This window comes from Gopherus evgoodei, chromosome 10, assembly GCF_007399415.2.
Source record: "Gopherus evgoodei ecotype Sinaloan lineage chromosome 10, rGopEvg1_v1.p, whole genome shotgun sequence".
Taxonomy (NCBI): Eukaryota; Metazoa; Chordata; order Testudines; family Testudinidae; genus Gopherus; species Gopherus evgoodei.
The window spans coordinates 79,141,098-79,157,189 of NC_044331.1; the positions used below are offsets into that span (position 1 = coordinate 79,141,098).

Below are 16,092 nucleotides of genomic sequence, written 5' to 3' on the forward strand. Positions count from 1 at the left end.
GTTTCAGAGCTGTGTGACTAAATCCAGATGTTAATGGGATACCATCTAAACCCTTAGCAGTTAAAAAAAGACTTAATTTTAATACATTCACAATCAGGCTAGTTCTCATATAGCACCATCATATTGGAGTATATTTATGTTGTTTGAAGGACACAGCTGACATTGGGCTACTTGTACACATAAGGGTTAATGTTTGGCCAGTCTAAATCTAACTAGGTCTAGTATTGTAAGCAACTATCAAACTAGTTAAATTTGTAATCAACTTTCCTGGCATGCTTAATCTGTACTTTTGCTACAGGTTCCGTACTTGTGGTAATTACAGCATGAATATATATTTTGACCTTGGTGCATTAGGAAAGGAGATAGGATTTGTTACCATTTTGTGGCATTCCCCCAATAGATACTATAGAATCAACTTTTTTCCTCTAGTAATCATCAGTCTTAGTCTGTTTAAAAAGCATGTTCCTCTTTGCTAGACCAAAGTAGGAAGAGTTTTGTGGAGTGGCTTTGAAGTATCTGCTTAAGTGCTAATTATTTAAATGCCCCATCTGTTCTTTTATCTACTGTACAAATGAAAAATCACCACTCCTTTATATAATCAACCTAAGTGGCCATTTCTCTTGTCTGAAAATAATCTGTGGACAGAATCGCAGAGCCCTTGAAGCTAATGGCATGGCAAACAGAACAAGGCATCGAAGGAAATCAGCCTGCAGATTAAAAGGAAGAACCATTGCAGAAGCCTGAGCTTTCTGCTTGATAAGAATGTGGGAAGCTTCTGGTTTAGCAAGGGTGTGTGGTGGGGGGACATGCAAGGCGGGTGACTCGTGCAAGGCAATCTAAAATGCTGCCCCAGCCTTTTCCCTTGACAATGCCTGTAACAGGAATGACACTGATGGCTGAGGGGGAGCAGGAGGAGGAGCTGTTTAAGTTAGAGGAGTCCTGCCTCCTTTGTCTGCCCACAGTCTTCCTTCTCCTGGTGGACTGTGCAGTCTCTGAAGTGGGGGCTGAGAACAGGCCTTCTCCTATTACAGTGCAGGGGGGAAGGTTGCCACACAGAAGCTAGTTACAAACTCTCCCTGACTGAGGGTAGCAGCTGTTTATGGGCAGGGGGACGTGGGGGCAGCTACTGAAAGGGGGAGGCCCTTTCTCCCCCCCCAGCAGCTGCACCCCCATGTCTGAGCTGGCTGGGTGCTGCAGGAGCAGGGCCAGCCCCGGGGCGGCTCTGGAGGGAGGGAGCTAGGCCAGTTGGATCCAGCGCTGTCCAGACACAGGAGGGGCCAACCTCCACCCTGTGCAGCGGGGGGCCCTTTATGCTCCCGGAACTCTTGCAGAGGGGGCGGGACGCTGCGTGTCCCGGCCGGACTAGAACTCGAGTGCACCGGCCGCCACCCCGTCACGCTGAGGGGGTGATTAGTGCGACGGACGAGCCGGCGGCAGTTTCCGGGCGAGGAGCCGCGGCGGCTGGAAGGCGGCGCGTTAGGCCTCTGGCGGCCGCTTCGGAGCCCGGCTGCGGCCCCCGCCCGCCGGCGCCATGGGCATCCTGGAGAAGATCTCGGAGATCGAGAAGGAGATCGCCCGCACCCAGAAGAACAAAGGTCAGGGGCGGCCCGGCCCGGCCGCGGCGCTGGGGAGAGCTCGCCCCGTCCGTCTGGGGGGGCGGCAGCGGGGGGGGTCTGGCAGGGCTCGCCCCGTCCGTCTGGGGGGCGGGGCCGGCGGGGGGTCTGGCAGGGCTCGCCCCGTCCGTCTGGGGGGCGGGGCCGGCGGGGCTCGCCCCGTCCGTCTGGGGGGGCGGCAGCGGGGGGGCGGCAGGGCTCGCCCCGTCCGTCTGGGGGGGCGGCAGCGGGGGTCTGGCAGGGCTCGCCCCGTCCGTCTGGGGGGGCGGCAGCGGGGGGGTCTGGCAGGGCTCGCCCCGTCCGTCTGGGAGGCTCGCCCCGTCCGTCTGTGGGGGCTGGGCCAGCAGGGCTCGCCCCGTCCGTCTGGGGAGGCGGCAGGGCTCGCCCCGTCCGTCTGGGGAGGCGGCAGCGGGGGGCGGCAGGGCTCGCCCCGTCCGTCTGGGAGGCTCGCCCCGTCCGTCTGGGGGGCGGCAGCGGGGGGATCTGGCAGGGCTCGCCCCGTCCGTCTGGGGGGGGGGGTCTGGCAGGGCTCGCCCCGTCCGTCTGGGGGCGGCAGCGGGGGGGTCTGGCAGGGCTCGCCCCGTCCGTCTGGGGGGGCGGCAGCGGGGGATCTGGCAGGGCTCGCCCCGTCCGTCTGGGGGGGGTCTGGCAGGGCTCGCCCCGTCTGTCTGTCGGGGGAGGAGGTCTGGCAGGGCGGGGGGGCGGCAGGGCTTGCCCTGTCCGTCTGTCGGGCAGCGGGGAGGAGAGGTGGGTGGCCATTCTGTCAGTGCTTTCCCTTACACTGATTGTTTTTCGTCCTTTTAGGGGGCTCCATTTGCACCCCACAGAACGGATGCCTTTATACTCCCCTACAGGGTGCCATATTGGTGCAAACTAATGCAACTTGCACTCACGCCTCATGCATGGTTTACACCTGTGTCATGATGTGTCATTGGGAATAGATTAAATATAAAGACATAAGTTACACCACAAGAAATGAGTCTATAGTAACTAAATAAAGGGGGGAGAAAACACAAAACCCTGTCGTTTTCTCTCACTAGGAATCCTCTCCCTTCTCTATGAGAATGGACACTCTTAAGGCAGGAGCTACCTTTATTTCAGCGTCAAGTATCAGGGGTAGCCGTGTTAGTCTGTATCCACAGAAACAACAAGGAGCCTGGTGGCACCTTAAAGACTAACAGCTTTATTTGGTCATTTATTTCAGTGTTTTGTGCCACATCAGGTATAAAGAGCAAATAGTTAAAAACACCAAACTTGATCTACAATGTTAATTTGTAGTAATGCCCTAGTTACTGCAATTCCTAAACTAGAAACAAGTCATTGAACTAATAGGGAACTAGGTGCATGTTCCAATGCCATCGCTGGTTATTTGGTTACTAACTGTTCTTTCTGTTTTGTTTAAGCTACCGAGTACCATCTTGGCCTACTGAAGGCAAAGCTTGCAAAGTACAGAGCTCAGCTACTAGAACCCTCCAAATCTGCTGCTGCTAAAGGAGAGGGTTTTGATGTGATGAAATCTGGAGATGCCAGAGTGGCACTGATTGGCTTTCCCTCTGTGGGTAAGGTCAGTGACTATCAGAGTTGACTCTAGCACGTGCAGTTGCTAAGTTTGTTTTCACTCTTTTGAAATATGCTTGTATTGTCTGACTGCTAATGTGGAAATACAGAAAAAGCCAGAAACAACTTAAGTGTTTGTTTGCCAAAAATGAATGGAAAGAACGTTGCTCGCACACTCAGACCTGAAGGCTAAAACTGTGGAAAGTCTTTCATCATTCTTGCATTCAAAGCACACTTGGTGCATCCCAAAACCACAGCAACACCACTATGAAAGGTCTGTAAGAGCAGTCTGGTAACTGACATTCAAGAGAAAATGCCAGGTATCCCACTTCACAGCAAAACTCCCACGCCTGGCATAACAAGAGCACATGGCTGTTAAAACTACAGTCGTTTTCTCCCCATGCCAGTTCAGCAGTCATTGATGTGCATTGTTTCCATGTATCTTTATATATTCAGTGGTGCTGTCATTTGTTTATATATTTCACGTTATGATATCTTGCATTTCAGTCCACATTTCTGAGCTTAATGACCTCCACAGCCAGTGAAGCTGCCTCATATGAATTCACAACACTGACGTGTATTCCAGGTGTCATAGAAGTAAGTGTGATTTGGATGGATTCTACATCATAAGTAAGGCTGCGAGTTTGTCACAGAAGTCACGGATTCCGTGACTTTCCGTGACTTTTGCAGCTCCTGGTGTGCCTGGCCTGGGGGCTTCCTGAGCAGCGCAGGCAACCCCTGGGCCAGTTGCACCAGCCGCTGCTGGGGCAGTCTTGGGCCACCATCTTTTTTCCCCCCTGCAGCAGCCGGAGTTAGGTGTGGGAGGGGGCAGAGGGTTGGGGCATAGGACAGATTGAGTGCTCTGGGCGGCGCTTACCGTGGGCTCCCCGGAAGCAGTGACATCCCCCTTCCTCAGCTTCTAGGCAGAGGCATGGCCAGGCAGTTCTGCGTGCAGCCTCTGCCAGCAGGCACCACCCCCACAGTGCCCATTGGTCGTGGTTCCAGGATTTAGTCAAGGGTATATGGTACAAGCCATGGACAGGTCATGGGCCATGAATTTTTATTTACTGCCCATGACCTGTCCATGACTTTTGCTAAAAATACCCGTGACTAAAACGTATGCTGTTAGTAGCAAGACCTACAACTTAGTATGTAGGGATGTGCTGTTCCTGATGTGTGTATTCTTCTTACATGTATGGTAGGGCTCAGAACCAGCTTTATCCAAAGATCCCTGCTTCTCAGCTGATTTCTGTTTTGAACTCTTGGAAGGTCTCAAGCATTTGCAATTAGGTCTGTGGAGCCTGGCACTTTTACAGGCAGCATTGCTCCTCTGAGACAGGCAGCATGCACTGGGATCCGACTCTGCATTTAGAGGGACCAGGCAATAAGATAATTCTCAATTATTTATTTTATTTTATTTATTAATTATATAATCAGTTATTGGCACCATTGACCAGATGGCTGGAAGCCTTGACAGATTTATTTTTAATGAAGCTTCAAAATAGGCAAATAGGACAACTCCTGTCCTTGAGGAGTTTTGGCTATCTGTGCCCTGTACATCCATCAGTAAAGCAAATTATAAAAGGCACCAAAGTGGAAAGCATCCTAGTATAATGTGAAATTTTTGGGTCAAAATGCAGGCTGAGTGAAAATAATTAAAACAAACACATTGATGTCAAAACAAGCATAAATATTGTAAGAGATCTACCTTCAACTTCATTATATTGCACGATGTCGTCATTTGAAACTTCACTGTAGCAGCAGGAGTGGAACTCTCATCCTCCTGCTCCATAATCAAGTGATCTTCACCACTTGAGTTAAAGGAGATTCTCTGTTAACAGTAGTAATATTATGCCTTTGACACACAGCTGAGTAATTCTGAATCCAGCCATGAGAACGCAGTGGTGTTTGCACTTCTCGTTTCAATATGTCACCTGTTGGATCAGATAAGAAACTTATTACTTGTACGGACAAGTTTCTTTGGTGAACAAAGGACTAAAATAATATTACAGCCATAGTGTGCTCTAGTCTTGTCATTTTGTAGTCAAATCAAGATGGTCTAGAACTGTAGTAGCTTTGGCCATAAACTGCTGCAGTAAAAGGTATCTTGAGGTGGAAGAGGAATTTTCAGAAAGTTATTGAAACAACTTCATGGTAAAAACTCTGCAAATTGTTTCCAGCTCAGTGGGATGCTAACTTTACTGGGCCAGATTTTGCCCTGTGCAGCCCTATTGATTTCAGAATTTGGCCCTCTGTTTACAATACATTGAGTGCTTAGCTGGTGTTAGGAAAGCTGGTTAAAAGGTTTTGTGCAGGTCCTCAGAATCGTCCACCTTTCTGATTATCTTACAGTACAAAGGAGCAAACATTCAGCTTTTGGATCTGCCTGGAATCATTGAAGGAGCTGCACAAGGTTGGTTAGCACTTACATTCATTTAATGCATGCCATTGCTCTCAATACTAAATGGTACCAACCTTGCCAGCCTGGTCATGTATTGTGCCAACACCTTAGACTTAAAACCTGAGGTCCTGAATGTAGGGGACAATTGTAAGAGAGTTCCTGAATTATGTAAAGTCATATTATGTTGTAGAAGATGCTTGTTTTGGAGGTGGGTAGCAGAAGTAAGCAAACCTCCCTATTCAGAGAGAGTCTTGGCTTTGCTCATCTGCTCTCCTAGTACAAGGGGAGGTCTTTGGTGTTGGTCACTAGAGAAAGAAACTGGAGGTGTGCGGGAGGAGGCTTTAAGCAAGGCAAGAAATATTGTTCAGCTACGATCACCTGGGTGTTTCTGAGAGTTCTGATGTGGCTCCTTGACTTGGGAGCCAGGAATTCATTCCACCTCTTTCCTCTTGCTTCATTTGCCAGTTGCTCAGCTGTGGCAAGAGGCATCTCATGAGGTTCATAGGAGTCTTCTGATGTTTCAGTCTAAGCACAGTGTAGTTTGGTTAATAAATGTCTCCTTTCATTTCTGATCAGAAAGTGTGTCTGTCTGATTTGAACTGGAATCTCTGGGTTTTCCTCTTCACTATTCTGGGTATCCTCGCTTCAGTGCAGGAGAGAGAGAGAATTTGCACACACGCTGCTTCTTGGAAAGAAGGCAGTCTGATGGGATTGTAGTGCTTCTCCACTGTCTGCCTGCAGAGGGAGTGCTTGCTCATCAGGAGCTGCATGACCCTCATGCTAGAGCAGGGGTGGGCAAACTTTCTGGCCCAAGGGCCACGTTGAGATTGCAAAACTGTATGGAGGGCCGGGTAGGGAAGGGTGTACCTCCCCAAACAGCATGGCCCCCACCCCCTATTCACCCTCTCCCATTTCCTGCCCCCTGACTGCCCCCCTTAGAACTGCTGACCCATCCAACCCCCCCTGCTCCTTGTCCCCTAACTGCCGCCTCCCAGGACCCCCACCCCCATCCAACCCCCCGCTCCCAGTCCCCTGACTGCCCCGAGCCCTATCCACACCCCAACCCCCTGACAGGCCCCTTGAGACTCCCATGCTTATGCAACCCCCCCAATCCCCATCTCCTGACTGCCCCCGAACCTCTGCCCCATCCAACTGTCCCCTGACTGCCCTCCGGGACCCCTCGCCCTTATACAACCCCCCGGCCCCATTACCGTGCCGCTCAGAGCAGCATGTCTTGAAGCTGCACCGGCTGGAGCTAGACGTGCTGCCATGCTGCCCTGCAGGAACTCACAGCCCTGCCGCCCAGAGCACTGGCGACACAACAGCGTGGCTGCAGGGGAGAGAGGACAACAGGGGAGTGGGCAGGGGCTAGCCTTCCTGGCTGGGAACTCAAGGGCCGGGCAGGACGGTCTCACAGGCTGGATGTGGCCCACGGGCTGTAGTTTGGCCACTTCTGTGCTAGAGGCTGAGTGGGTCACATCCCAGCCCCATGCAACCAAGGAGAATGTATCCTGCGGTTGCTTAGAGCCAAGTCCCTTGTGTGTCTGTGTCGTGCTTTCTGTTGGACTGGCCTTCAGAATATGGTGTGTTTCTTTTGTGAACAAGCACATATTTCAGCCTGTAGGAGCTCTGAATGGGCCTTGACCCCATTAGCCTGGCCGCCTTCCCAGCGGGTTAGTACAGCCAAAACGGGAATGAAATTCTTCCTTACTTTGAAGAAGTCCCATGGGACGGCTCCTGGTTCAAGGGAGCTTTTAGCTATTCTGCCTTCCCACAGATAATATCGTCTCCTTCCTTTGCAGGGAAAGGGAGAGGACGTCAGGTGATAGCTGTGGCTAGGACTGCTGATGTCGTCATCATGATGCTGGATGCCACCAAGGGTGAAGTACAGAGGTGAGCACAGGGAGCAGGTTAATCAGTTCTGGGCTGATCAGCCAATGAAAGAATCCAGATGGCTTGATACTTTCCAGTTGCGGAGGCCAACTAGCATACCCGGTATGCAGCATACTAGATATTTACTAATGTCTTAATATAATCTATTTTAGGCTAATAATTTTACTCTTTAATATTCCTGGGATGATCTTCTCACTTTAATCCCTCTCTCCATAGGCATTCCAAAATGAACTCCCTGTGCTGATTTTTGCTCAATTGTTCTTCCACTCTAGCTGGTTCTTCTAAATATTTGTGCATCATGAGGCCACTCTGTTAATGTGTTTCAGTTTAAATGTAAACTTCTATCGGGGCTTTTTGGCCATTGCTTTAGCAGCAAGATAACTGTTACTGCAGATTATTGCCTGGGCTGGATGACCTGTTGGTAGCTTCCGAGCAAGCAGCCCAGGCTTGGGCAATGGACTTGATTGTGCTCAACAGAAATACTTACTGGCTCGGTAGGCACGGCATTTACTAAGCTTGCAAGGAAACCTCAGTTCTGGCTTCTTGAGGGGAAGAACATCAACATGTGGTCTGTCCAGGGAAGGATAATAGATTACATGGTGGAGTCTTTATTTGAGGCTTCCTCCTCTCATGGCTGTGTTCTTACATCCCAATTAGAGGCCTTGCTGAATGGGAGGGCCCCAGTCAGTGGTATAGAGGAGTTCCACAGAGTGGTGATTTGGAGCTGGGAAACCTCAAGTTGCTGGCCAGTCAAAACCCAAACTTATGACCATTTGTTCCTCTTGCGTGAAGTCCAGTGTACCAACAACTAATTTGCAATGTCTATGCAGGTCTCTCTTGGAAAAGGAATTGGAATCTGTAGGAATCCGGCTGAACAAATGCAAACCAAACATCTACTTCAAGGTGAGACTTACCAGTGGCCCTGCAAAGTCATGGGTTTGTGTGTGTTCAACCAGTGGAAGTACAAATTCCTCTGTGCCTGTGCTCATCCAATGGAAGCAGAAATTCCTCCGTGCCTGTCCCTTTTGTTGTGTCACAGATAACGTGGACTTTACATCTTACAGAATTTTTTAAGGTTCTTTGTTCTGTTCATCCAGCCAAAGAAGGGTGGGGGCATCTCCTTTAACTCGACTGTCACGCTGACCCAGTGCTCCGAGAAGCTGGTGCAGCTTATCCTCCATGAATACAGTATCCTTTCCTGAAGGGGAGCCTAGAAAGTGTCTTGACCACCATCTCACATGTCGGATCCACAGCCCACTAGGTGAAGGTGACCTAGAATGGGATTGTATCTTCAGTACGAATTCCAGAGCAAGGTGTTCATGCCAATAGGGGGATGGTGTGGTTAAAAGCAGTAGGAGGAGCTTGGTTTTGGGGTTTTTTTTTGTTTGTTTGTTTTTTTGAGGGGGAGACGGGGGGGTCGTCTGAGCAGCCCCCATCACACAAAATTTAAAGAGATCCAGCCCATTGTGCCTATCTCATGTATTTAGCCAAGAAAGGAAGTTTGGCCTTAATGATGTCCACCTCAGAAATCTTCAATGCAGAGGTTCTGTTTAGAGAAGATTGTTCTCCTGATGAGTTTATCGATGTGATTGTCGGTAACAGAGTCTACATGCCCTGCCTTTATGTGAGTATCCCGGAAACAGCCTTATTTCTGTATAATTAATGGGACAGCATAGGATTGGGGGTCCTAAATATAGAATGATCTTGACCTCTTGCATTGAGAGAATCGCTCTGTGTGAAAACCACTTGTCATAAAACTTCTAGGTAACCTGTTGCACATGTGCTAACGGAGTGCTTGTGTGATATGCTGGTTTAGCACATGATTCCAGCGCCCTCTTGTGGCTGACTCCAATGACTATAGTGGCAGGCTACCTACAGCTGATCATTCCTCTTTTAGCTCAGGCGATGTAGAGACTTGTGTTTTGGTGCTGAAAGTTCCATGGCTGATTTCCTCTAACAACCATGGTGTCTGTATGTGTACAGCCTTGGTGCACTATAGATTCACCTTTCGTTTCAGGGGCCCCTTTTGATAATGTTTTGGATTTTTATAATTAGGTCCCAGAACAGACACCAGAGGGTGACCCCAAAGGAAAGAATGTTAAAATGGGAAAACTTGTCAGTAATTTTGAGACTTATGAACTTTAACAATTTACCAAAAATCTTTGATCAATATCGATAAGAGCCACATTTTTTAACAAGCCCCAGCATCTCATTATTGTATGTCTGCGAGGACTGGAAGCTGCAGAACCTCATAACTACTTGTACGTCTCATATTTGCTTGCAGTGTCACTTGAATTGACTTTCTAAAGTCAATATGTTCTTTTCCCTTTTGAGTTAGGTTTATAACAAGATTGACCAGATATCTATGGAAGAAGTAGATCGTCTGGCTAGGAGACCCAACAGTGTTGTGATCAGGTAAGAGCTTACAGGCCTGTCAATCCATGCCTCCTACAGGCTCTGCACTAAGGCAAGTTGGTTTACATTTCATTAATACCTTCTTCCTTTGCTGTCCCAAAGAGGGGCGCACTCCTTGGCACACCACTTAGCTGCTCTGGCTGAGGGTGAAATTCAACAAGTACCCTGTCATTTTTAACAAAATATTCAGTGGCCTCTATTCCCAGAGAGAGGGAAATCTGCTCTAAGCTGCCTCACGCCAGGCATGAACCAGGTCTTTGCAGTAGTTATGTTATATTGTCTGTTCAATGAAACTGACGGGTTCTGCCACTTTGAAGCTGGCGTACTTCTGGAAAGCATTGTCTGTTTTCCCATCCTGACCCATCAGAAAGCTTCACCTTGTCATCTAGCACTTAATAGGCTTTGCAATCACACTTCTTTGTGGATTCCAAGTAAGACAGAATTTGGGCTGCTCTCTGTGGAATAGAATTACACTAAGCTGAGATGTTTGTGGTGTTTTGCAGCTGTGGGATGAAGCTGAACCTGGACTATTTACTGGAGAAGCTGTGGGAGTATCTGGCGCTTACCTGTATTTTCACTAAGAAGAGAGGACGTAAGCAGAACACTGACTGGCAAAAGAAGAGTCCAAGGGGGAGATTTTCAGGAGTACAATGAGAGTTGGGCACTATGTTCCCAACTCCTATTGACTGTCAATGGGAAGTTGGTGTGATGGGTTGCCCCCTTTTAAGGTGCTAACTGATGTATTGAGATACCACTGAGCTGCCTGTTCCGCCAGCCTGGGCCCCCTTTAACCTGTCTTCCTAGCCAGACTCTTAAGCCTCCTCTAGCACACCCTCAGGCAGGGCCACACTCAGCTGCAAAAAGACACAGACACAGAGATCGGCCTTTGCCTCAGCACTTGCGTGCCCACCTGCCGTGGAGTACAGAACCAAAGGTATATTGTCTTGCTCTGGATAGAAAAATCCGCACAGCACAAGCTCATAAAAATTCACCCTCTCCCTCAATGTGAGGAGAGAGATGCACAGCTTCTTGAACCCCCCAGATATAAACTGGGTTATGTATAAACAAGAATAAGTTAATTAACTACAAAAGACAGATTTTAAGTGATTATAAGGGATAGCAGACAGGACAAAGCTGATTACTAAGCAAATAAAACCAAACGCCCAACTAAGCTTGATTCACTAAAGAAAGAGATTGCAAAATGTAATTTCTCATCTTAAATGTTGAATTAGGCAGGATGCAGAGTTTCTGTAGCTCTGAGTTCCAGTATTCTTACAGACTGGACTCCTGTCTATCTGGACTCACCCCTGCCTTTCACTTCAGGTTCTTTCAGCAGTCCCACTTATTTGCACATAAGCTTTCATGGGTAAAAATCCTCACTTATCTGAAGAAGTGAGGATATTTTACCCACAAAAGCTTATGCTCAAAATAAATCTGTTAGTCTTTAAGGTGCCACCGGACTCCTTGTTGTTTTAGTATAGAAGGAAATACCTTTGGTACCTGAGAGAGGAGTAAATCAAATCTTGGAAGTACTGTCTTTGAAGATTATGAATGGTTCAGTGTATTGGTCTTTAAAAGTCCAAGGTAAGTAGCCAGTTTGTATTTCTTCCCACTGGAGTGTGTATGGAGCTAAAGTAGGCAGTATAACTCAGGTGAATGGCTGCTTGTATGCCAGCCTGCTGTCAGGTGTCATGGGAGCAGGGGGGGATTCAAGGAGTTGTACATAATCAAATGCATGTCAGATTATGTTAAAGGACAGTGATCAGGAAAGCGATGTTATCTTTTCCCTTCTTGTTTTTTCTGTGCTCTCTAGAGAGACCAGACTTCACAGATGCCATTATTCTCCGGAAAGGGGCTTCTGTAGAGCACGTGGTAAGTAATAACAGAAAGAAAGATCTTTCTCTGGTGGTAGAACCGCACTGAGTCCAAAGCAAACTTCTTACCGAGACTGTTGGTAGGATTTTGTATATTTCAGGTCATCTATGAAAAAAAACACATGTTGATGATTTGTTGCCCATTAACATTCCTTAGCTTGGTCTAACTAAGGTATAGAAACAAATGTTTCTTTCCTGGTAATGTACTTTACAAACATTTTTACTAAATAGCGTTCTGTGAATGAAGGTTGTGATGGGTTGGACACCTCCCCACCCCCTCCTTCTGGCATACCACCTGATGTACTGGGGTTTCACTGAGCCCTTCCTGCTCCACCAGCCTGGATTCCCTCCTCCCTGTTTTGCTGAATTAGACTCCACAGTCTCTTGCAGCGCGCGCGTGCACACACACACGGGTAGGGCCACACCCAGCTGCAGACAGCAGACTGAAGTCAACTCTGTGAGAGGATTCACCCAGCACTCATGTGCACACCCCCTTTGTGGAATAAACCAAAAATAGTACTGTCTTGCGCTATATAGAAAGATCTGCACAACGAGAGGTTGAATTTTATGCACTTACAATGTGAAGAGAGATGTGCCACAACTTCCTCCCCACCCCCCAGTTAGAAATTGCGCAAAACTGGGTTTTAATAATAAACAAACAGATTATTAACTATAAAAGGCAGATTTAAGTGATTATAAGGGGTTACAAACAGAAACAAAGCAATTATTGAGCAAATAAAACCAAAACAGGCATACTAAGCTTAAAATCTTAGAGATTCCTTTCAAGAAGTAATTTCTCACCCTAAATGTTTTTAGGCAAGTTGCAGAGTTTCTGTAGCTTAGAGTTCGTTATTTCTTCTTAAAGACTGGACCCCTGTCTCAGTCTGGGACTCGCCCCCTGCCTTTCCCACAGGTGTGTTCCTTTGTCTCTTCAGGTATTTCAGCCGTCTTTCTTCTTGGATAGGCAGTGGGGAGGACAGTCCAGATTAACCCTCCCCAGCCTTTCAAGGATTTTCCTAAGGCGGGAAACCTTTGTTTGGTCCCCATCCGTCTACAGAGGAAAAACACCAGCAGTGTCCAAGGTGGTATTTAGTACCAGGTGACAGGACCACCTGACCTTGTAGTGTCACAGCTATGTCCCAGGCACCTCTCTGGAAGAAGAGAGATTAGTATCTTCACAGTCTTATTTTTCTTCCTAATGGCCCATCAAGGCTGTGATGGCTGGTTGTCTGGTGGGTGTCTGCCAAATACAGACACAGTTGTAATTGTCACATAATCAGTATTCCTAACTTTAGATACAGAAATGATACAAGCAAGACAAATTGGATGGTCACATTCAGTAAATCTTAACCTTTCCAATGATACCTTACAAGACCCATCTTGCATAAAATATTAGTCCATATTCATATCATAATCATATTTCAATGAAGAATATGGGGTGTAACGTCACAAAGGGTAACTTAATAGAGTTCAGTGAACAAGCAGAGGGAAATGATGTGACTTTTGTGATGCTATTTCCTGGGAACTTTGTATGTGAGGGGAAAACACGATTCTATACATTTACTTTATGCTCTTTCTGCGTTTTGAATGTGCTCCGAAGTTGCCTTTGCAGTATACAGCATGGACCCAAGGTGTTTCCTGCCTGTAGTGGCTAGATGTTAACTGAAGACAGCAGTGGGTACTGGAAGTCTGGGTAAAATCTCCACTTATCTTGGGAGGCATGATTAGTTGGCGCTAATAATCAAAAACAGTGTTTTCAAGTCTAATTCTTAGGTGCTCAGACACCACAGTGAGGGGCACAGTATAAGAACCGGGATAGAATAGAGGCAGATATATATTGAAGCATTATCCTTTGACTGTCACACCTGTCTTATTGCAGTGCCATCGAATTCACAGAACGTTAGCCAGCCAGTTTAAATACGCCTTGGTGTGGGTAAGTGACTATACTCTCTGAATTTGATTTGCCTGTATTTGAAGTGTCCCGCTCCTAAACACGTTTTAATTTGCTTTCCTCCTGGTTTAAAGGGAACCAGCACAAAATACAGTCCTCAAAGAGTAGGATTAACTCATTTGATGGAGCACGAAGATGTCATCCAAATTGTCAAGAAATAACCCTCCTAGCCGCTGCTCACTGGTGCCTGACCCTGCCTTAGGCTGTAGAATCAGAACTGACTTATTGTGACCATATAAAAGCCAAAAAAGGGAATATGTGCGCCAAAGCTACGTAGGCTTCCATGAAGCTTGTTCCATTGGAGATGGGAAGAGACTAAGGATACATTATAACAGGTGGGGATGGGGCATAACAGGTTGTGACATTTCATGCAAACAAGCTACCTTGCCTCGCATCTCTAAAAGTTGGATCCTGGAGCCCATTTGTTATGATGAGAAGAGAATTCTCTCCCCGGCAGCCTCCTGTACCACTGCAGATTTCACATACACGTCTGTCTGTTATACCGGCTTTCTCGATCAGTCGGAATCTGTGGATTTCTCCATGCAAATATGACTCTTCTCTTGGTGCCATTGATACCAGCACTGAGAGATGTTACCTGCCATTCATTGGACATTCCTGTCCTTTAATGTAAGTGTGTCATTAAAGCAAACCTTTCCCTTCTGCACTCGCCCAGTAGCGAGGGCTGCTAGAAGTCACAGCCTTTCTAAGCGTCCACGGGTTTCTTAGTTCTGCACCTCAAGTGGCTTTAGACACCAGTCTCCCACCTCTGAGACAGCCCTAGGCTGAGCTTTTGAAAGTCCCACTCTATCAAATTTAAACCAACATTTCATACCTCTTGTTAACCCTCTAACATAGCCTATAGGGTGTCCCTGATCCAATCAGTACTGTGGGATGCACTTTCCAGCTATCTCTATTACAACGGATTGACACATGGCCCAGGCCACAAGGTGCCATACGCTACAATCCTAGAAGAGCACCAAGAGGATTCATTCTGTCCGTGTCACGGGGTCAGAAAGATGGCATTAGGCGTTTCCTAGTGGGCAACCTCTGCCTTCTCCTTCCACCTTTTTCTGCCATAGTAACCTGAGGTATAGTTTCAGGACACCACTTGTCCTCTAAATCATGCATCCACGGCTCCTAAATCATAGAAATAGCTAGTCAGCTCAAATCCATTCTATGCTGTGGTCTTTTTTGGCTATAATAAATGAACAATAGTGCTTCTTAATGGAGATCTTCCATCAGAAAACTTGGATTTCTAATCATGCGTTATTAAATGTTGTTGCTAACAGTTTAAAGGGTCTGCTAGATACAGGCTCTTTCTTTCCATGAGCAAGAGCCTCTAATAGCTTTTACTTTTGTGATAAAATAGCTTAGTCCTAATGCAGAATTCTGAACCATGAAGCCTGGTTTGAGGGCTAGGTCCTGTGCCCCCAAGCACTTCTTTCATGCTCCTCCTAAACTGACTAAGGATGAAAAGGATGAAATGGCCAGAAGCGTTTTATTTAAGAAAATATAAGTTGCTATTTCTTGTAAATTATACACTTTTCTCTCGAAGTAGACATGGGGACACTTGGTTTGTCACCCCTCTCTCTCCCTCTTGGCCAACTGAGATGGCAAAGGGGCTGTGTGGTGGAGTGGATTTTGATTGTAATGTGTCATAGAATTTAAGGCCAGAAGGGAGCCACTAGGTATCTAGTCTGACCTGAATCTCTCAGGCCACCAACACCACCTACACACTAACCCAACCCTGAAATGAGACCAAACTGGCATTGTGAAGAGTGAACAAAGGGCTCTCTACAGATGGAGAAGAGCTGGACCCATGAGCCCTTCCTCGCCTGACATGGATAAATTACACAAGAGCCAAGCCACAAAGGTGACTGAGCTTTGTAGGTTACCTTCTATGTTAATGATTTTGCTCACAGCTGGAATGCAGAGGGAATCAGGGCTCAGGTAGAAGCTACTGGAGAAAAATCTCCAAATTAGCTGCATTATGCCTGAGCTGGCTTTCTAATGCATGCACTTCTCTCTGCTAATTGAGTGGGATGCTGTTCCAGCACATTGACTCACCCTTTCAATTTCCTGTGAAGGTTGCACAGGCCAAGACACCATGACAGAGCTTTTCCTTGTTTCATTTTAACTGTTTCAGGGGTGCTGGCGTTTAACTAATAAACAAGGACAATGGAGGAAAGCGTGTGCCTGACTTGATAGTCAGAATGCTGAACTGCACGTCTTCCTCAAACAGGAGGGGGGGCGGGGGAACAAAAATGTTCAAAATAGCTTGTTAAAACTCACATTGTAAAGCTTAAAAAAAAAACACCCCAAACTTGTTGTGGTTAACAGAAGGCTAATCATTACATCTGTCTTAAATTAGCTGGTTCTCTCAAATGT

The 16,092-nt window shown here is 47.2% G+C and overlaps 1 protein-coding gene across 1 annotated transcript; it reads left to right on the forward strand.

Moving 5' to 3' along the window:
• The first annotated feature begins 1,444 nt into the window (after positions 1-1,444).
• On the forward strand, positions 1,445-14,999 carry DRG2 (developmentally regulated GTP binding protein 2). The gene is made up of 13 exons (XM_030578002.1): positions 1,445-1,595; positions 3,017-3,177; positions 3,678-3,767; positions 5,523-5,583; positions 7,374-7,464; positions 8,295-8,367; positions 8,562-8,652; positions 8,991-9,088; positions 9,803-9,879; positions 10,383-10,471; positions 11,693-11,751; positions 13,633-13,686; positions 13,779-14,999. The coding sequence occupies exons 1-13, from the start codon at positions 1,532-1,534 to the stop codon at positions 13,863-13,865; spliced, it is 1,095 nt and encodes a 364-aa protein (XP_030433862.1). The 5' UTR covers positions 1,445-1,531; the 3' UTR covers positions 13,866-14,999.
• The last annotated feature ends 1,093 nt before the right edge of the window (positions 15,000-16,092 follow it).